Source organism: Aotus nancymaae, unplaced genomic scaffold (assembly GCF_030222135.1).
Source record: "Aotus nancymaae isolate 86718 unplaced genomic scaffold, 86718_ANA_hifiasm-v0.15.2.pri h1tg000044l, whole genome shotgun sequence".
Lineage (NCBI taxonomy): Eukaryota > Metazoa > Chordata > Mammalia > Primates > Aotidae > Aotus > Aotus nancymaae.
The window spans coordinates 3,752,427-3,774,526 of NW_026988458.1; the positions used below are offsets into that span (position 1 = coordinate 3,752,427).

The 22,100-nt window shown below is 50.7% G+C and overlaps 1 protein-coding gene across 3 annotated transcripts in view; it reads left to right on the forward strand.

Annotated features, from left to right (window-relative positions):
- The window catches only part of RAB20 (RAB20, member RAS oncogene family), a 33,599-nt gene extending 14,150 nt beyond the window's left edge, over positions 1-19,449 (forward strand). The window contains exons 1-2 of one of the 3 annotated variants that reach the window (XM_012438748.2): positions 16,489-16,645; positions 18,321-19,449. In XM_012438748.2, the coding sequence (XP_012294171.2) occupies positions 16,504-16,645; positions 18,321-18,853 (675 nt within the window). In that variant the 5' untranslated portion in view covers positions 16,489-16,503 and the 3' untranslated portion in view covers positions 18,854-19,449. Of the gene's footprint in view, positions 1-16,488; positions 16,707-18,320 lie in introns of those variants that run through there. The other 2 variants (XM_064361875.1, XM_064361874.1) reach the window with 2 other exon arrangements.
- The last annotated feature ends 2,651 nt before the right edge of the window (positions 19,450-22,100 follow it).

The window sequence follows — 22,100 nt, forward strand, 5'->3', positions numbered from 1 at the left end:
CAAGTTGAGATTTGAATGAGGCCACAGCCAAAGCATATCAGACACCTGCCGGAGATGGGAGGGCGTGTGGTGCGTCACTTTCCCTCAGCGAGGCGCTCTGCCTGCGTTTCCATGCCCACGGCGGCACTCCTCTCCGGTTCTCTGTGTGTCTCCCTAGGTGTTACCCTCCACAAGCTCTGGTATTCCTGTCTGTCTAAGCCACACATCTCTGCCTTTTTGACGACTTAGAGCTGGTTATGGTCTAGGCCTGGCTCCTTCATTGAATGAGTTAAATGAGATCTTTACTATGTCTTTATTTTTATATCTGTGTTAGAGTCCTGATTTTACCCTTTTTGGAAAATTATTTTTTACCATGTGTCAAGGTAGAATTGCTTTAAAATCCCACTCATAGATTCAATGCAATCACTATCAGAATTCCAGTGGCATTTTGTACAGAAATAGAAAAAAAAATAAAGAGAAAGCCTCCAGAATGGGAGGAGATACTTGGGAAGCACACAGCTGATAAGGGATTAATATTCAAACATATAAGGAACTCAAACAACTCAGTAACAAGAAAACAGGTAACCAGATTAAACAGTGAGCAAAGGGCCGTGCACTGTGGCTCACACCTGTAATCCCAGCACTTTGGGAGGCCGAGATGTCAGAGGATCACTTGAAGCCAGGAGTTCAAGAACAGCCTGGGCAACATAACAAGACCCTGCCTCTACAAAAAAAAAAAAAAAAAAAAAAAAAAAAAAAAAAAAAAGAAAGAAAAAGAAGAAGAATTAGCCAGGTGAGGTGGTGCACGCCTGTAGTCTCACCTACTTGGGAGGCTGAGGCAGGAGGATCACTTGAGCCCAGGAGTTTGAGGTTACAGTGAGCCGAGATCATACCACCATACTCCAGCCTGGGTGACAGAGTGAGGCTTTGTCTCTGAAGTAAAAATAAAAATAAAAGTAAAATGAGCAAAGTTCCTGAACTGAAAAGACATTTCTCAAAAGAAGATGTATAAATGGCCAACAGGTGTATGAAAAAACGTTCAACATGACTAATTGCAGAGAGAGCCAGGTCAGAAGTACAATGAGCTGTCAGGTGGCACCTGCCAGGATGGCTGTCATCAGAAAGACAGAGGGTAAGTGCTGGTGAGGATGTGCAGAAAAGAGAACCCCACACACTGCTGGTGGGAATGTGAATGGCTACGGCCATGGTGGAAGACGGTGTGATGGTTCCTCAAAAAATCAAACCAGAACGAACAAATGATGCAGAACCCCCCTGCTGGGTATCTATCCAGAAGAAAGGAAATCAGTATTTCTCAGAGACGTCTGCACATCCGTGGTCACAGCAGCCAAGATACAGAATCACCTAAGTTTCCATTGACGTACACAGATAAAGGAAGTGTGGTAAGTATACACCACGGAGTACTACTCAAGCTTAAAAAAAGCTGGGAAATCCTGGTTTGTGAACCTGGAGGACATCACGGTAAGTGAAATAAGCCAGATGCGAAAGACAAATGCCACATGGTCTCACTGACGGCATCTAAACAAGCTGAACTCACTGAAGCTGAGCGGAATGGCGGCTACCAGGGGCTGGCGGGCAGGTGGGTGGAGAGAGGGAACTGGGGAGCTTTTAATCAAAGGCTGCCAAAGATTCAGTTCTGCAGGCTGAGTACGTTCTGGAGGTCTAATGTAGAGCCACAGGCAGGTGACTGTAACTAACAGTACCGTGTCATAGGCTTGAAATCTGCTAAGAGGTAGAGTTGAAGTGTTCTCACTGCACACCCGTGGAAATTATGTGCAGTGGTAGACGTGTTAATCAGCTTAATAGTGGTAATCATTTCATAATACATCAAAAGGTCATGTTGTTCATGGTAACTATGTACGTTTTGCTTGTCATTTATACCGCCGTAAAGCTGAGAAGAAAATACAGCAAGTGTTCTGATTTAAAAAGCCCCTAAAAACACCACCAACAAACACGCTTATTATTTGGCAGTTCCTGCCCCGGGCTGTTTGCACCCGTTCTTGGTGGCGGTCACTGGTTACTGTCTCCGTGGGTAAGCATCTGCGGTCCCTGATTCCGGGTGTGTGAAGTGTGGACACAGACAGTGGGGAGAAAGAAATGCACCTGTGAGTACGTGTGTGCGGCATGGCATGTACGTGTATGTGAGTGTGTGTGAGTCTGTGTGTGTGGCTTCACACTCTGCCTGGCACTTGAAGTCAACTCGCAGTCAGTAGCTCCTAGTCCCTGGAGGGACTCTACCACGTGTTTCTCGGAGGACTTTGTATTATGGAGAAGGGGAAAAACCCCGCCTTCTATTCCGTACGGCAAAGCTGCTAGGAGTAATTGAGACACTGCCTGAATGAGTACCCTAGACAAGACACTGTTCTAAATAATTTGGTATTTTGAGAATCCCCTGTTTAGATATTTTTTTTGAGGTGGAGTCTCACTCTGGCCGACTTGGTTAAAGGAATCAGATCCAGTCAGTGCAGGGACACTGAGGGAGCGGAGCCCCAGGCCCGCGAAGGGCTCTAACCCAGAGAATTCCACTAATACCAAGATCAGGGCAGGCAGTTCTCTGCTAACCTGGCTGCTTGTCCTGAATACTGAGAAGTCAGAAGGAGCGGAGGGAGTTTTAAATACTTTCCGAGTTGACACTGTCGCTGCAAGTCTTCTAGTGACTCTCGGTTAATGAGAAGGAAGGAGGACGTGAGCTTTCAGGGCGGCAGTTCTGCTGTTCTTGCGTCTGGGCTGATAACACTTTCTGGATTGTTTGAAGACACTTTGTTCCCATTTGCCAAAGCTGTTGGTCTCTTGTTTACTTAACCAGGCACTTTTCTACAGCAGTTGCAAAAGCACATTCTAAACCGAATTAATTCCAAATCTGATTAACTCTGGCCTGTTACCCTGTAGCCACAGCCCCAGGCAGGAGTGATCTGTTGCTGGGCTGTGACGGTGACCAGGTGGACAGTGTCAGAGGAAGGCAGGAGAGTGGGGAGGTGTGAGAAGATCAACTCCTGTCAGGCTTCACTTGGAGTGAGTGGTGGTCTCTTGCCTTGGGCTGATGAGAGGCTGAAGCGTGGCTGTCTCCCCCTCAGCGAGGCCCTCGGGCTGGCCGCAGCAGAACCTAGGCCCCAGCCAGGCCTTCTGAGTCAGATTCTGCACTTTAACCCGAGGCCAGGTGACCCCCATCCCAGGAGCATGGGCAGCTGCGCAGGGCTCGCTGCAACCCCAGCAGAGATGAGCCGTGAGGGTGGGGGCAGCAGACAGCATGCTGTTCCAGCTCCTGGCCACCTTAGTAGACTACTTTGCATGAGAGATAGACGTATGTATTCCATATATAATGTGGAGGTTTTTACTGTGGTATGATATACATAGTAAAATTTACAATTTTAACCTTTGAGATGGAGTTTCACTCTTGTTGACCAGGCTGGAGTGCAATGGCGTGATCTCAGCTCGCTGCAACCTCCACCACCTGGGTTCAAGAGATTTTCCTGCCTCAGCGTCCCCAGTAGCTGGGATTTCAGGCACCCACCACCATGCCCTGCTAATTTTATATTTTTAGTAGAGAAGGGGTTTCACCATGTTGGCCAAGCTGGTCTCGAACTCCTGACCTCAGGTGATCTCCCCACCTCAGCTGGGATTACAGGTGTGAGCCACCGCTCCCGGCCCATTTTAAGCATTTTTAAGTTGTCCAATCCAGTGGCATGAAGGACATTCGCGTTGTTGTGCGTCCACCCACTCCATCTGTCTCCGGAACTTTCTTATCATCCTGAACTCACGCTCTGCACCGTTCATTAAACAGTGATTCCTCGTTTGCCCTTCCCACAGCCCCTGCCACCACCACTCTACCTTTTGTCTCTATCAATTTGGCTTTGAGTTAATTATTTTCAAATTTTACTTTTACAGATAGCATATTAAATACTAATATGATAAACCAAATCTTACTTCACTATAAGTGATTTAAAGACGTTTTTGCACCATAAAATTATATCTAGGTACCAAAGTTTGCCTCTCATGATACCCAGAAGGCATTTCTGATTTTAGGATGTCTGTCAAGGGATAATGTACTTTCTGGGGAATTTTATTAGAATACACCCAACCTGTTAAGCAAGAGCAAACTAGACATCCTAAACATCTGTAAGACACCTTTGTTTCCTTATGATTGTTTACAAAGGGTTTGATCTGCTTCCCTTGTGGCAGAATTCACAAGAAAATGTCTGTTCTCTGCCACGTGTTTCTCAGAAGGCTTTGTATTATGGAGAAGGAAAAAGAAAAACACCTTCTATTCTGTACGGCAAAGCTGCTAGAAGTAATTGAGATATTGCCTGAATGAGTGCTCCAGACAAGATGCTGTTCTACATAATTTGATATTTTGAGAAAACCCTGTTTAGATTTTTTTTTTTTTTTTTGAGGCAGAGTCTCATTCTGTTGCCCAGGCTGGAGTGCAATGGCGGGATCTCTGCTCACTGCAACTTCTGCCGCCCAAGTTCAAGCGATTCTCCTGCCTCAGCCTCCTGAGTAGCTGGGATTACAGGTGCCTACCATCACACCCGGCTAATTTTTTTTGTATTTTTAGTAGAGACAGAGTTTTACCATTTTGGCCAGACTGGTCTTGAACTCCTGACCTCAGGTGATCCACCTGCCTTAGCCTCCCAAAATGCTGGAATTACAGACGTGAGCTGCCTCACCCAGCCTCCCTGTTTAGATTTAAAAAGTTATCTTAATATGGTATTTATACTTCAGTCTTGACTTTGAAACAGTTTAAAACTTGCTTTGAAAAGAGCCAGAATAATTTTAGTTTTACTTTATTTGGAGACGTTAGCAAATACCTGCATTTTTATTTGATAATCTCATTCTAAAAATTCATTATTGCAGGACAACAGAGTACCTACTGAAGGTAAAGGAGATCGGATTAGATATGCTGGCACGTGCCAGTGAGTGTTTTAAAGCGACATCCGTTACATAAGTCTATTTTTTTGGACTTGCCTGTTTTTGTTAATATCGAAGCGTTAAAGAACATCTCTTTGTGTGAGTAATTTGGTTTTGTCATTGAACTATTTTTAGTAAATTCATGTCTGAAGAGTGAAGTGATTTGAGAACTAAGCTTCTTAATGCTTTACCTTAGCCATTTTCCCCGAAGCCAAGCAGTGAGCCGTAGGTGTGGGACCACCTTACCTGCAGCTGACGATTCGAGTGGTTCGTGCGGCGTCTGACGCTTGCTTCGTTTTTAGTTTGTCCTTCAAATCGTCAAGCAGAAACAAAAGACGTGGCACACGCAGGTCTGGGTAAAATGCACTGATGTGCGTTTAAATGTGGAGGGTCCCTTTTCCTGGAATACTCTCCTCTGCCCCATGTGTTGCAGTTCCATTAATTGGAAATAGTTTTGGGTTCAGACTCCTTTACTTCAAAAAGGAAAAAAGCTTCATTTCGTGGGCTGGGGTTTGGACGGCGGTCGGTCGGGGTTTGCACGGCGGTCGGTCAGGGTTTGGACGGCGGCCGGTCGGTCAGCATTTGCCAACCCGGCCTGGTTGTTGGGTCTCTGGATGTAGACAGTCATTAAGCAGGACTGCAATACTGACTTTCATTTTATCGCCGATGTAAACCCTTGGACTTGCTAGGCTAGAAGAGTAATTGTCCTCCGTTATGTCATGAAGCACGGCAATGTTTTTGAACGCCTTTCAAATGTCATAGACTATTCAGAACAAAATTAAAGCAACTATAAATGCAAGCAGCTACATCGGATTACTGGATTTGAGTTATTAGCTTATTTAAAAATGTTACCTAATCACTTCCTTTCTTCCTGTGATTGATTAATTTGTCTTGAAGCTTTAGTTCTTTCTTCTGGCAGAAAAACGTTACTATTAGTGAAGAGGGAAATTAAATAATAACAATGGTAGCCTGTAATTGCTGCGTAATAAAATAACGTTTACTGTGTTATGTTCAATATAAAACCTAACCCTCAGCTCTGCTTAAAATTAACTAACTCCCCGTAAAACCTACCTTCTCTATCATCCCCACATTCTCGGCAAAGTTCCCCGGCATCTCGAGACTCCTGTTTTTCTCGCTGACCAGCTGCAAGGTCACAGGGCAAAATAACACCCAAAGAATGTACAATGGGTTTCTCAAAATGCTATTTTTCAAATGCAACATACATCACAAAACGTGTTACAAATTAACCGTTCTTTGTTCTGGCTTCTGCACGCCTGTTAGCGGCGAGGTCATCCTGGATGTATAAAAAGTGCCCCGTTTTCTTTCTCCTTTGCTCAGCCTTGGGATGCCAATCCGCTGAGCCGGTGGCCCCCTTAATAAAATCCTCCTGTTTCACCCATTGGTCTCTCCGGTCTCCTGAATATTCTGTAACCTTAGAGGGGTAGGATTGTTTTAAACACCCACAGTTATATCCGGCTGCTGGATGTTGGCTCAGGGTATTTTCCTGGTGCAATTGAGCAGAGTTTTCATGCGATTTTTCCTAGATGATGATGGGTAACCATTGTGGGGCTCTCACCTGGCCAAGGACAGTGGAGGAGGCTCGGTCTCAGAGCACGAACGCAGGGGAAGTGCACAGCTGAGCGCACAGGGCGGTTCCTTCACCGCCTTGCCCCTGCTGCCTTGCTGGCAGGAAACAGCCGTCCCCAGGGAGCTGGTTTTATGGGAGTGGATTCAGGCTTTTTGCTCTTGATGCGTATCTTGACTTTTGGGTTTGCTCAGCCTCTCCCTCCTTCCCTCCCTCCCTCCCTCTCTCTATCTTTCTCTTTCTTTTTTGAGACAAGGTCACGCTCTGTCACCCAGACTGGAGTACAGTGGCATAACCACAGCTCACTGCAGCCTTGGCCTCCCAGGCTCAAGTGATCCTCCTGCCTCAGCCTCCCAAGTAGGTGGGACTATAGGCGAACATCACCATGCCCACTAATTTTCATATTTTTTGTAGAGACAGGGTTTTGCCATGTTGCCCAGACTGGTCTCGAACTCCTAGGCTGAAACGATCCACCCGTCTCAGCTTCCCAAAGTGCTGGAGGTACATGCGCCGCTGCACTGGCCCTTGAAATGCTTGTTTCAACCTCTTCTTTCCTGACTCATTCTTGTGGAGGACCTGAAGCTGGCAGTGTGGCATGGTGGTTGGGAGCAGGAGCCCTGGACACTGCTTGCTGGAGTTCAAGGCCTGCCTCTGCTGTTTGCCGCCCACATGCGCAGGGCCTGTGTGACTGGGGCCTGCATGCTTGTCTCATCTGAGCCTGGGGTGATGCCCTGAGCCCCTCAGGGTCATGGGACCTGAACCACTGAAGAGGCAGTGCCTGCACGTGGTGAGGGCTCGACGGCCTCAGCTGTTTCTAAAAGCTGTTAACAGTGACTGCATTTAGGAACGAGAATGTCATGCATCCCAAGTCAGCACCTGGTGCTGTTCTGCTCGATGAGGATGCAGCTCCTTGCGTCTAGGAGACGGTGTTGGTCCCCCTGAGGTTGGTCTGTCTGTGACGAGACACCTCCCTCTTCACGAGTTTAGTGGCAGCTTCCTCTCTCAAGGTGTGGACAATCGATGGCTGCTTTGGCTGAACAAAGCATTCGTTGTTCTGTGACCTCTTTTTCAGTGGTTACCACCTCTTTCTTCCCATATTTCTTAAGGAAGACAATGAACTGGACGTGGATGACTGGCTTCTTATTGTGTAAATTGGGTTAGAGGGCATTCCTTACAATAGTGGCATCAGGTTGATGTAAAAACAGTGAAGTGGCCAGGCACGGTGGCTCACGCCTGTAATCCCAGCACTTTGGGAGGCCAAGGTGGGAGGACTGCTTGAACGCCAGATTTCAAGACCATCCTGTGCAATAATAGTGAGACCCCATCTGTACCAAAAAGAAAAAATGACCCAGGCGTAGTGGCAGGAGCCTGTAGTCCCAGCTACTGGGGAGGCTGAAGCAGGAGGATTGTTTGAACCTGGGTGGTCGCAGCTACAATGGGCTATGATTGTAGCACCGCACTCTAGCCTGGGTGAAGGAGCGAGACCCTGTCTCTCTCTGTATATAAAATAAACATAAAAACAACAACCTCCCCTCCGCAAAAAAGCAGCCATTTTAGAGCTTCCTGTGCATGTGATTTGTGTGAGCTGTGACTCGTTTCGGGAAGCGAGCCTTTCCGCTGATGGGCTTGGAGGTGACCCTGCCTCCTCTTCCCTGAGCTTTGCTTGTCTGAGGCCAGTGTCTCTGACCCATCCTCGCTGACTTCTCCTTTAGCGGGATTCACTGAAGTTCATCGTCGCGCTGACTCTTCCCCGGCTTTCATCGGGGAGAGGAAGTGAGGAGGGGAAGGAAGCAGAAGCTTCTCTTGGCTGCCTGACCCTCACGCGGACCTTGGTGGGAGGGGGAGATGTCATTCTTGGGTTCCTGGCTTTTGGTGCCTGTGGAGGCGGAGCCATCCACCTGCCGCCAGTCCATGCTTTAGTAGGGGTCTGAGTCATGGAGTCCCACAGAGTGGGGGCTTCAAACAGCAGCCGCTCATCCTCCCGCAGTCCTGGAGGTGGGGTCCAAACTGCTGTCCGTGGGGCGGGGCGCCTCGGGAGGCTCCAGGGAGAGGCTGCTCCTCTCTCCAGCTCCTGGTGGGTGCTGGCCGTCCTCGCCTGAGGAGCCATGGCTCTCATCTCTGCCTCTGTTTCCCCATGGTCACCTCCCCAGGGGTCAGCCCTCACATTGTCTTCGCCTGTGTGTCTTCTCTAATAAGGACACCGGTTAGACTGGATTAAGGGTCTGCCATAGTCCATGTGGTCACATTTTAACTAATCACTTCTGCAGACACCTGTTTCCAGATGAGCCCACATTCAGGGGTGCTGGAGATGAAGACTTGAACATATAGTTTTGAACCCGTAATAATACATTGATGATTCCATTTTTATACAGCAAGTGGTCTTTCCTGCCCTCTGGCTCACCTTCCGGGAGAGAAATGGGACCCACTTCTGTGTTCAAAGGCCCCGTGTGGCCGGAGCTTTGGGTACTACTGCTGGGCCAAGAGCGCAGGGTGGTCGGGCACTCATAGGCGCTGGTCCAGCCCTACCTGGAAGGCCTGGGTCTGGCGTATGGGGTGGGTGCGGCGCTTCACAGCTGCTGTGAAAACTTAGTGATTGCACAGGCATTTTGTGGAGGCGCTCAGAGCAGGCAGGAGGAGGAGAGGTGGACTCTGAAGTACAGGCTCCAGTCCCTCCATAGAGTCTCTGAGCCTGCACCTGCAGATCTGCGGGAATGGAAAAGAGACTTCCCAGGGTGGTTTGAGGATCCATGAAGACGCGCCCCTCCAAGCGGTTGTATGAATCAGTGGTTGCAGGAATGTGTTATTTATTCATTTCTGTCACTTTGCGTCTCCTTCATGCCTGTTCCGAGTAGGCTGTGAGTGCCTGCTGTGCTCCAGGAACTGTACCTGGTGTTCAGGCGGGGTTGGGCGTCTCTGGCTCTGAGTCAGCTCTGCGCTGTCCAGCATGGTAGCCCTGGCCACACATGGCTTGGACTTGGAGATGTGGCTAGTTCCAGGTGAGATGTGTGCTTTTCAAAGCGAGGAAGAATTCTGACCAACATGGTGAAACCCCATCTCTACTGAAAATACAAAAATTAGCTGAGTGTGGTGGTGCGTGCCTGTAATCCCAGTTACTCAGGAGGCTGGGGCAGGAGAATCGCTTGAACCCGGGAGACTGAGGTTGCAGTGAGCAGAGATCGTGCCACTGCACTCCAGCCTGGGCGACAGAGTGAGACCCCGTCTCAAGAAAAAACAATTAGTAATAATAAAAAAGGTGTTGCTGGATTTGAATTCTGCTCTTCCTTCTGGAAATCGTATTTTTCCTGTTTTCCTGTTTAGTTGTTGAAAAGCTGGCGGGTGAGGACTTGTGCATTTATGCTGAGGTCCAGTTTTGCGGCATTCACACTCTTTCTGAAGCCTGCTTGGAAGCCCTGGGGTGCACAGAAGGGGGCATGCATACTGGATCAGCATTTGGAACTGGCTGGGCAAGGGGCCCTCAGTGAGGAAATACCCAGTTGGGGTCACAGTGATCCTTCTAGTTTTCAGAAAAGCCCTCTCATGCCGTCTCCCCTGACCTGGACGTTTGTCCTGTTTTGCTGAGGGGCAAGGCAGTGGTTGGGGCGTGGTCGGCACCCTTGGCGCACACACCTGCACGCTGCGGTGGAAGCACCTCTTTGTTTGTGGGGGGACTCGGCCTCAGGGGACAGCCTGTAGATGAGGGAGCTGTACCGGCCTCTCTGGAGAGCCTCAGCTTTGCAGACGGCCTCCATCCCAGGGAAGCAAGTGAGCATTCCACGTGAATAAGGCAGCAGGCTTCCCCAGAGAAACAGACCGAGCAGGGTGTGTGTGAGCTCCGGCAAGGTTTTTCTGTTGCTGAATTCCTTCTTCTCTGGAAGAGCTCAGGCTTTGCTTCTCAGGCCATCAGCTGATTAGACGAGGCCCACCATATCACAGAGGATACCTGTTTTTTCACCTCCCCTGATGTAAATACCGATCCCATCTAAAAACACCTTCCCAGCAATATCCAGGCTAGTGCAGGACCACACTGTGGGCACCGGGGCCCGGCCACACACACTTCCTCATCGTGGTGAATGGAGGCTGGCAAGCCAGTTCACTCACTGGAGGCTCGGGTGCATGTGGGTTCTCGGGGAGGGCCTGCCTGCTGCATGGGGGACTTGCCCGCCGGCTCTCTGCTTTCCATGTACTGGTGGGGGCAGCTGTGTCCAGCCAGGCCCTCTGCTGGCTCCAGGCAGCTCCTTTCATGCATCTGGGGGCTCTCGTGGGCCCCCCTTCTTACTGCACTAAAATCAGTAAGCAATTGAGTACAGTGTTGGTTATAGTAGTCAATCATTTATTCCTTTCTAATGCTCCTGAGGGGATGGTTGCTTCCACGTCCCATTCTGTCTTTCTTTCTGAGGCAGGGTCTTGCTCTACTGCAGGCTAGAGTGCAGTGGCACGATCCGATCACAGCTGACTGTAGCGTCAACCTCCCAGGCTCAGGCAATCCTGCTGCCTCAGCCTCCTGAGTAGCTGGGACTATAGGCACATACCCCGACACCCAGCTAATTTTTAAATTTTTTGTAGAGACAGAGACTCACTGTGTTGCCCAGGCTGGTCTCAAACTCAGGGGCTCAAGGGACCCTCCCACCTCGGCCTTCTGAAGTGCTAGGATTACAGTTATGAACCACTGTGCCCGGCCTCCACGCACCATTCTCTAACTAAGTTCACTATCAGGCAGTTTAAAAAAAACAAACGCACAGGGCATGCCTGTGGAGATGGTCCCATGCCTGTAAACTTGAGTCAAAACTCATCAACTTTACAAAACAGAACTAAAATAACGTTTTGGCTCATATTCGTGGATGCAACCTGCAAACGCTGGAGGAAGCATGCCGTGGTATTCTGCACGATCTGACGGGGAGCACGTCAGTCACAGCCGCTCTAGGCTGCGCCGCTTCTGGTGCCATTGCTGGAGGTTTTTATCTTGCTTCCATCTCTGGTCTGGGAATCTGCACTTTTCCTTTCTCCAGGTTGTCAGATTTTTTGTGAGTTCCCTGCCAGCGGGCTGTCCGATCTGACAAGGCAGAGCGGAGAACTCATCTTAAAAGTTTCTGTTCTCTGCTGGGCACCATGGCTCACGCCTGTGATCCCAGCACTTTGGGAGGCCAAGTTGGGAATATGGCATGAGCCCAGGAGGTCAAGACCAGCCTGGTCAACATAGTGAGTCCCTGTCTCTACAAAAACATAAAATAAACTAGCCGGGTGTGATGGTCTGTACCTGTGGTCTTAGCTACTTGGGAGGTTGAGGTGGGAGGAACACTTGAGCCCAGGAGATAGAGGCTGCATGGAGCCGTAATTGCACCACTGCACTCCAGCCTGGGCGACAGAGCAAGACTATCTCAAAAAAAAAAAAAAAAAATTAAAAAAAAAACAAAGGCTGGGCACAGTGGCTTACGCTGGTAATGCCAGCACTTTGGGAGGCCAAGGAGGGTGGATCACTTGAGGTCAGGAGTTCAAGACCAGCCTGGCCAACATGGAGAAAACCCCTTCTCTACTAAAAATACAAAAATTATCTGGGCATGGTGGCGTGAGCCAGTAATCCCAGCTACTCGGGAGGCTGGAGCAGGAAAACCTGGGCAACAGAGCAAGACTCAGTCTCAATTAAAAAAACGTTCCCATTGTCTCAGTGTTTGCATTTCCTGGTAGGACTTACTCCTCAATGAGTTGAAATACCAAGCTTGGTAATTCTCCCGTTTCAATAGCTGCCTTTTTGTCTCCCACTTTCACTGGGTACACTGCTGATTTTCACTCCGGGTGCACGCGGTATTCACCTGAGGAGTTTTTAAAGCTAATACGAACGCCAGCTCCACACCGGATCCTAGCAGCTGGCTCAGGGTCTGAGCGTCAGGATTTTCTGAGTCTCCCCACCCTCTGCTTAAGATGTGAGCCAAGGGTGTCTGTGGCCTCTGATGGTATCTCAACCCACTTTCTCATTTAAACTATGAGTCAAAATGACACAACACCTGGGGTAGAAGCCCGGCTGTGTTTGGCTCGGGGCAGGCTGACGAATGAAATGGAAAGCGCATGGGCCGTTTTCAATTCCCTCGCAGCGGACTGGGATTACTGTGAGTGCTGACTTCCTTCCCCTTGCACCTGGTCCTGGGGGCATGTCAGCTGTGCTGATCCGGCAACATCCAGAGCACCCCCAGGACCAGGGAGAAGGTCATCCTCTGAGAATAAGAAACGTAGAAGATTGGTCCACTGCAAAGGTGCCCAGTCGGCCCCGGGAGGTAGCGTGTAAGTGGAGGGACAAGGGGTCCCGTGCCCCGGGCAGCCCTGGGATGGACGTCCATCCTTAGGTTCAGGAGGAATCTCACGACTTATGGAAGAAACATTTCTATTATAGGGCTAATGTGCCAGGCACAGCTCCAGGCAGTTGTCTGTGTGCAGATTCTGTTTTCTCAGCCACCCTTTGGCAGGTACGACCCACATTTTAGTGACAGGGAAACTGAGGTACCACGTCTAAGTGACTTGCCCAGGGTCACACGGCAGGGGTTTGAATGTAGCCTGTCTCTAGAGTGGGGGCTCTTTACCGGAACACTCTGTGGTCCCTGCCCAGAGAATTAGCCGGCACCTCCAGGGCAGTTCTCTGCGTAAAATTTGGAGCTCCTGGGCAGGTGGCTGTGCTCTGCGGAACGCAGGGTGGAGACAGGCGTTTCTCTGGCCAGGCAGCCCGCCTCCAGATGCCCTAGGCCCCTTCCCCTGCTTCCGGGGGTGGTTACGGCAGACTCCCTGGGGTGCCTGGCACCAGCATGCTTGTCAGGGCTCCACCCCTCCTGTGTCTGTTGCCCACCTTCTTCTCCATCTGTGCCTCAGTTTCTCCTTCTGTAAAACATGGGAAGGGGTAGACTGTTTGAGCATAATAGACTCCGAGGACGCCTGTGCCGGCCACGCTTCTTCCCATCGAGAAGCAGCGCTTCATGTCCCTGATACGGGGACAGGGACGGGTTGGCGGAAGTTAACAGCTCATTCCCTGCCGTAAATGACCAAGTCCACTTCCTTCTCTTGTTTAGGCAGAACTTACACTTCATAAAGTGAGTGGAATTAGCTCTTTAGGTAAACAGACACAATTGTGTTTTTAGATATGTAAATTCCAGAAACAAACCTGGTGGGACCTGCCTGCCCAGGGCCCGTGTCTGTGTAGAGGTGGGGCGGGTGAGAACTCCCTCCCCAGGGCCATGTCTGCAGTGGGCAGGGGGTCTTCTTCTCTGGCTGCTCTGGACTCACTGGCGAAAGTCCTGGTCAGTTTTGCTGCGTTTCAATAGTTTGTCCAACAGTGTGGCTGGTCAGACATTGAAGGCGTTGTTACAGATTCAGGTTTCCCTCACCACAAGGGGTAACTGACGTCTTCGTCTGTATTGTGTTGGTGGCATAAAGCTTAGCAGATCACTTCTCGATTTGCTACATAAACGAGTCATAATTCCTGGCCAAGTCTAACCTAGAGCCTTGGGCTCCAGTCACTCACACATCCTTCCACCTGCTTGGCCCGAAGACAGACCAGGCTAAAAGGCAGAGTCTGGAGGGAGGCTGGGCTCCCTCCTCAGGCTTGAACCCCCACCTCCAGGCCTGACGAGGGGCTGGACTGGGAGGCCCGTGTTCTTGGCAGCCTGGCTCCGTTTACCAGACCAGGGCTGGCACCTCACTGACCCTTGGCTGCATTGGTCGAATTTGAACCAACTTGTGATGTTTCTGTTTTGACCTGTTTCTGGGTGAGCCTGGGGCTCTGGCATCCCCAGAATTGGACCTGAGACTGTTGATTTCTCCAGCAAAGTCCAAGTAAACTACCAGAATTCTTAGCACTTTGGCTTCAGGATTGGTACTGAGGGACTCCTGTCTGGGGGAGAAGGCAGGAGAGATGGCTCATCCTGTTTCCAGGGAGAGGAACTTGTGAAAGACCCAATTTAAGGCCATACTTGTAGACAGGAAATCAACATTCTGAGAGGTCCAGGGGCTGACATGTGTGTGGGGTTAGCAGCAGGGGGCTGCCGGCCAGGCGCACAGCACATTCACAAACCACCAGAAAACGTATGAGGGCCCTTGGATTCAAATACACTGTGTATTTGTCAAAGCCAAGTGCAAAAGGTCAAGTCATAGTGACACCATGTAATCTGCATTGGCTTATGTTGGCTGTCATGCCTGAAATACCAGTGCCCCTACTTCAATTCAATCACGATTACATTCAGGACTTCTGGCCCTTTTCAGTGTGGACAATAGGCTCATTTAGAGCAGCCTGAATATTCCATTAGCAATCCTAAAAGCTATACATTATCTCCAAAATTGTATTTTAGAATTGCAAATATGAAAACTGCTTGCTTGTAAATTCTTTAGCTGGGACACCTGCATGTAATTGGTTTGCATTTATGTCAATGGGTAGATAACAGATTATAGGGTTCAAGCAACAGTTTTTATTTACGTTTTTCTGGCTAGCATTTGTGATTCGTCAGTTCCTACTTCTTTTTGTTACTAAGATCTTTCCTTTTGTATTATTATTTCCTTTTTTAGCTTTTTAAAGGCAAATCAGACATTTTTATCTGGAATGGGAAGCTATTTTAGGCATAGGCATCAACACAGTTCTCCCTTCAGCCAGAGTGAACGGTGTCACAGAGACTCGAAAAAAGTTCTTCCAGGGTAGCTGGAATGTCCCTGACTCCGTGTTCCCATAGTCACACTCTTGTGAAATCTGGTGGGTAGAAGCTGATGACATTTTTAGCTCCTGTAAAAACCTCGTGATGCCTGGACTGTTATCTATGGCATTTTTCTTTCTTTATTATTACCATTTTAAATTTATTTTAGAGATGGGGTCTCACTCTGTTGCCTAGGCTGGAGTGCAGTAGCATATCATAGCCCACTGCAGCCTCAAACTCCTTGGCACAAGCGATCTTCCCTCCTCAGCCTCCTGAGCAGCTGGGACTACGGAAATGCGTCACCATGCCTGGCTAATTTAAACGTAATTTGTAGAGATGGGAGCCTTGCTGTGTTGCCCAGGCTGGTCTCCAGTCCTGGCCTCGAGCACTCCTCCTGCCCTAGCCTTTTCTTTTTAAGCTGATGCCTGCTAGTGCCAGTTTTTCTATCGGGTTTAAAGGTTCTTGATCATCTTCCATAGTGGGCAAATGACTGTGAGTTCGGGGGGCACTGGTTTCTGCCCAGCTTGACTGGAGCTGATCGAACTGTCAGTCTGAAGCTGACCTGTGCTAGGCGTGAGGAATGGAGGAATGTTGCCCTTCAGGTGCTGAATTCCAGGGCAGAAGCTGCTTGCCAACAGGGTGGCTCTGTTGCCCAAACTGTGGCATTCCCAGGCCGGCTTTTCCCAGAAGAGGGAGGTGACCTGGGTAGCTCTGACACTTTGACCCTCAGACTGGCAGCAGGGCACATTCTTCCGACTCCTACCAGAGCCAGTCTGGCTCAGCTCCCAGCTCACTTTCCCTCCACATTCCCGAAGGCACACTGTGGCTTTGCTGGATGCGGAGCTGGAGCCAGGCTCAGGGCCTGGGAGACCACAGTGGGCAGCAGACAGGTCTCTCCGGCTCTTCTCACAGGACATGAGAGTGTGTGTCTGTGGGCTCCACTCTCCAGGGTTGCGCAAGGGGTGACCAGACTGCCTAAAAATCCAGGCGGTGTCGCAGTGAGGCTTGAGGACTTGGTGTCATCAGAACGTGGCCATTTCAGAAAGATTGAGGTGGAAATGGGGTGAAATTTGGTTGTGTTTCTTGGCTATTTGGCTCTAAACAGTGGTTTATTGGCAAAAGACAGTCTGCCTTAGAGAACCGCACGTGTGCAAGCGTCATGCATTCAGTCAATGCTCCAAACGCCCACAGACCAGGGTCCTCAAATTCTTCTGTGTCAAGACCCCCTCAGCCCCCGAGGGGTATGAGCCCAGGACCCCTTCCGAGAACACTGTGCCCGGGTGCATGCAGTCACATACAAAGATAACCAGATGTCCTGACGTGCAGTCGTCCAAAGCCTTTTAAAATTATGACATGTGGTTCATCGTCCACATGTTAATGAATGAGGGCGTGGCAGGCCTTAGGGTGGTGGCGCTCTTGAAGGGTCGTGCGCATCGCACTGGGGTGTCTGAAGCGGCTGGCGTGCAGACGGATGCATCTGCTGGCCCTGCTGGTGGTGAGTTCCCCTCATCGCCGTTTCTGCAGTTTGCTGCCAACATTTATAATGGAAGGAAATGGTAAATTTCAGGCAGAGGGTGGTGAAAACAAAGATGACATTTTCTCCCCCGTTCAAGGTCATGGACCCTGAGAAATTGGTTTATGACCCAGGGATGAAGAGCCCTTGCTACAGGTCAGCACTGTCCACACCCTCGGGGAAGCTGCCCTCAGAGTGACATGGGACCATTTAGAATTTAGAGGCTGCCAATGATGGGCCACTGTTGCATTTTTTGCTTGCCTAAACGTGATCTTTAGAAAATTTTGAAGTAGTTTTGAACATTTACAACTTGGGCAATTGCTCATTAAACCCACATTGTCAGCTTCTTTTAAAAAAATCAGAACCAGGCTCGCTTTTCCTCGGGGAGGGATTGGAATGGGTCCTGGACACTCTCCGGGTGCCACCTCTCACCGCGTCGTCGCCCACTGGCCAGGGGCATTTGACCTTGCGTTCTGGGCTCAAGAGTGGAGGCCGGTGCTGTTGGTCCAGTGCTGTTCGTCAGTCGTTCCCGGCTCTCCCTCCTCTTGGTCTAAGGGCATGGCCTGGGAGGCCACACTTGCCCAGGGAGGAGGGGAGGAGCTGGCCTGCAGGGGGCGCTGTGGAAGCCTCCAGGCCTGTTTGCAGAGGCTCCTTGGGGCGGCGTCTGAGCACAGGTCTCACTCATCTTCGAAAGCATGTCCCTGGAAGGTGTAGTGGGGAGCAGGTGCTTTGTGATTGGAAGATCTCACTTGGGGTTTGCTCATTGGTAATTGAAACAGATCCGTCACCAGGAATGCTTATGAAGCCCTTACTTCCAGCAGGGAGGGCCTGTGCCATGCACAGCCTGCTCAGTCCTGGTGGGGTGGGTGGCATGGTGCGTGCTGCTGCCTCTCCCACAGCTGCTTCCTGAGAGCTCATCTCCCCAACATGGCAGATGTGCCAATGAGGAAAAGCATGCCAAGGCCCGAAGGACACACCTGCAGGCTGCTTGGCGCAGCCCTCCCTTCTGGGGGCTCTCACCTGCTGCACGCACTGCACCTGTCCCAGGAACACTGGCCAGCCGTGACCAGATCTGCTCCCCTTGTGAGAGTCTGTCCTCCAAATCTGAGTCTGCAGAAAGCTTATGCTACAGGCAGGGGTTGCAGATTTCTGCCAGAAAGTTCCCAGGTAGCTCCCACCTGCCTTAAGTGGACAGGCAGGGAGCTGCCTGCCAGTGGGGAGGTGAGTGGGCCCCCTGGGGGTCTGTGCACTGTTGCTGGGATAGAAAGGTGGCCCTGGGCAGATGTCGGGAAAGGACACTGTGGGTGTGCCGGTGTTACCTGTGGGGAGTGTATTCTGACCTAGGTTGATTTGATTTGATGACTGCATTGGAAAAGTACGAAGAGACCCGGACCTTTTAATCCTCTTCTTTAGCCATCAATTTTGGGGTTTTTGCGTTTAGATGCAGGAAGGATTCGGGGGTTCCCGTGCCCTGGCCCAGCCTCCCTGGAGCGCTGCTGTGCCTGACTCCCCCACTCTTCAATCTACTTGTGGAAAGCGTGTGTGCCGCACGGACCTTCTGAGGCTGGAGTGCTGGGGACGTTCCTGTGCAGTGTGGCTGGTGGCTGTGTTCTGAGATGAGAGATAACCGACCTTTCTGTCCCTCTTTACCCCCCAGGGCGGGAGCAGTTCCACGGCCTGGGCTCCATGTACTGCCGGGGAGCGGCTGCCATCATCCTCACCTATGATGTGAATCACCCGCAGAGCCTGGTGGAGCTGGAGGACCGCTTCCTGGGCCTGACAGAAACAGCCAGCAAAGACTGCCTCTTCGCCATCGTGGGGAACAAAGTGGACCTCACCGAGGAGGGGCCCTTGGAGGGCCAGGAGGAGGGAGAGTGCAGTCCCAATTTGGACGGCGGGGGCTGCGTCTCCCCCAGGGTGCCTAAGCAGGTGCATCTGGAGGACGCGGTGGCCCTTTATAAAAAGATCCTGAAGTACAAGATGCTGGATGAGCAGGACATGCCGGCCGCTGAGCAGATGTGCTTTGAGACCAGTGCCAAGACGGGCTACAATGTGGACCTCCTGTTTGAGACCCTGTTTGACCTGGTGGTGCCAATGATCTTACGGCAGAGAGCTGAGAGGCCGTCACACACGGTGGACATATCCAGCCATAAGCCACCCAAGAGGACCAGATCTGGGTGTTGTGCCTGACTTTCAAGGCCCCCCAGACTCAGACTGTGTGTGTGGAAAGGAGTCTGAGCAGGCAAGCTGTGGTCTGAAAGGGGCAAGGAACACCGGGGAATTATTTTACAGAACAACGCACTCAGTAGAATGGAGTGGAAATGGCAGCTCGGTCTGAAGAGGAAGTCAACATGTGTGGTCTCCTCAGTCTCTGTCCGAGGGCTGGGGAGGTGGGGAATGGGACTCCTCTACAAAGCCCGATCTGCAGAGCCGAGACCCCTGGCACTCTCTGCCCTGCTGCCCGGCACTGGTCCTTCTCAGCCAGCCTCCCACGGCCCCCTCACCCTCACACAGGCAGAAGAGAAGCCCGCGTCTGCACCTGCACCTCTGACCCTTTCAGCACCCGGGCTGTTACCACATCCCACAGCTTACACGTGTCTTGCTCTCAGGCGTTTCTCTTCACTGTGAGTTGTCTTTGCTCCTTCCACTTGGTACTTGTATCTTGATGCTTTATAATCCTGACTCTCGACATGTTAATTTATACAAATCAGGAATAACCGTTTTTATACTGATTGCAGCAATGTGGGCTACATGGATTATTAAAGATGATTTTGGGCAAACCTTTGCTTTGAGACTAAACTGACTCTATTTGTACCCCTAGTCCCAGGGACTCTGCGGGGCTGGGTGCGGGTGCTGGGGGGATGGCTGTGAACTTGAGAGACCTCTCTCTTTCTGCGAAAGCTCTGAAATCCTTACCAAGTGCAGAATATTTAGATTGGCCCATCTGCCTAGTTTTCTGATGTCTTGAATTCCAATAATAGTAGCAAAGCTAAAAGCTCTGGTTCTGCTGAAGTCCGGGGCATCCGAGCACCCAGGTCTCTGAGTCAGAAACCCCCTTCAGGTCTGCTGCTCCTGGCCGTGGAGTGGCTCTCTATTGGAAGATGCCAGACAAAGACGTCGGGAGACAATAGTTTTTGTTTTCTCAGAAATCTGATTGAACGAAAGCAGGCCAGAGTCAGAGCACTTTGTTGGGAGGGAACATGGGGCAGATGGCCCTGGACAGTGGGTTTCAAGAGTGCTGTTTTCTTTTCTTTCTTTCTTTCTTTTTTTTTTTTTTTTGGTGATAGGGTCTTGCTCTGTCACCCAGGCTGGAGTACAGTGGTGTGATCTTGGCTCACTGCAGCCTCCACCTCCTGGGTTCAAGCAATTCTCCCACCTCAGCCTCCAAAGTAGCTGGGATTACAGGCACACACCACCATGCCCTGCAAAATTTTTTTTTGTGTGTGTAGACATGGGGTTTTGCCATGTTGCCCAGGCTGGTCTCAAACCCTTGGGCTCAAGCGATCCTCATGACTCAGCCTCCCAACGTGCTGGATTACAGGGGTGCTTTGTTTTCTGGAGAGCTGTTCATAATTTGCTGCAGGCCTGTGCTCTCTGACTTCTGGGCTGCTGCAGGCCTAACTTCCCTGCTCCTGTGGAGTGAGAGCTTTCAGGCAAGGGAGGGAGCTTGGACCCCAGGAGGAAGCAATGAGGCAATCCCTGCTATGGTGGGTCCTCAGCCCCCCTGAGATGCTGTCTCAGGGTTTAAACCTTCAGTTTCACAACAGCAGCCCACTGAGAAGTAAACGCAGATCAGCCTGACTCATGACTTTCTATTGACTTGGCTGAATTTACCACTGTAGGGACAGAAGTTATATTTATTTTCTATAAACTGCATCTTTTCCAGTGACCCATCTAGGAAATACACTACCCAAAGAGATCTTGGAATCTTTTTTTTTTTTTGGTGACAGGGTCTCACTCGTTGCCCAGGCTGGAGTGCAGTGGTGCAGTCTCAGCTCACTGCAGCCTTGAAGTCCTGCGCACAAGCCATCCACCCACCTCAGTCACCCGAGTAGCTGGGACTACAGAGGTGTGTCACTACGCCTGGGTAATTTTTTATTTTTATTTTTTGTAGAGATGAGGTCTCACTATGTTTCCCAGGCTGGTCTGGAACTCCTGGGCTCACACAATCCCCCTGCCTTAGCCTCCTAAAGTGCTGGGATCAGAAGCCTTTCTTTGAAGGCGATGGAGGGAGAGAAGGCGTCACATGGCACTGTTTTGGCAGTTGGCGCTTGAAGGCAGGGAGGGCTGTGTGAATGCCTAAGGCCCGTTCTTCCTGAACATTATTGGATTCGATTTTCCATCTGCTCTGGGCACCCAACAGCTTGCTTCCTCGAGGGGCTGCGTGCTCCAGGGATGGTGCCCACGGGTGGCACATTCTCCGTCGACTCCGTTTAAACATTTCATCCTGTGTGTTGCCCTAAAAAAAATCCCTGTGGGCTCCTTTAAACGAGTTCCTCTGAGCAGTCGGCGCTGGTCTCTCTGATGCTAGCAACTTCCAGCTGCCCTTACAAGTGCTTTTGTAAGGGCATGAGGGGCTCATTAATTCAGCACATCTCACTGAGAAGTCACTCTCTCCACAGCCCTGCCTGGAACTGAGCGATTGGAACTTTTCAATGACGGTGCCGCCACGTGCTCCCGGACCCTGGGTCCTGGGCTGCATCCCAAGCAGACCTCAGACACTAGCCTGGCTCCTCGCTGAGGAGCCTACTCCCCCGCCCTCATCTCACGTGGCCCCTGGTTCCTACCAGAAACCAAGTCAGTTCTTGGAAAGCTTGAAATCGCTCAGTTGGGCAACTCAGCTGTTGGAGATGGTGCAGATTTCCCCGCTGGGTGTGGGTTTGAGCTCGTGACCTCGAGCATCCGCCTTTCCTTTGCACAAAGCAGCCACTCCAGGGAGGAGAAGAGCAAGTGATGGTCAGGGTTAATGGCTGTGCATGGTCTCGGAGCCCCCTCCTGCACGTTTCCAGCTGGAGCTCCGGTGTCCCCATGCAGATGGGAACCCATTCCTCAATGATACCTCATAGTCAGGTATTCCTGGTGCTCTTGAAGCCTCGTGCCTGGTGGTGGCATCAGGAAGTTTTGGGTTTAGGGATGTGGTAATCTGGGTGCTGTCAGAATGTCCCCTTCCCCAGCCTCCCAGGCCTAGTTTCTTAAAGAGTATGATGTCATTTCTGGATCCAACTTCCTGGTTTAAACAGCTCCTGCTGTGCCAGGAAAACATGAATGTTCCCAGCACATGGATCCCCCCACCTCACGGCTCCCTCCCCTCACAGCACACAGATCCCCCAGCACACAGTACCCTCAGAACACACGTACCCCCAGCACACAGATCCCCCAGAACACAGATACCCCCAGCACACAGATACCCCCAGCACACAGGTACCCCCAGCACACA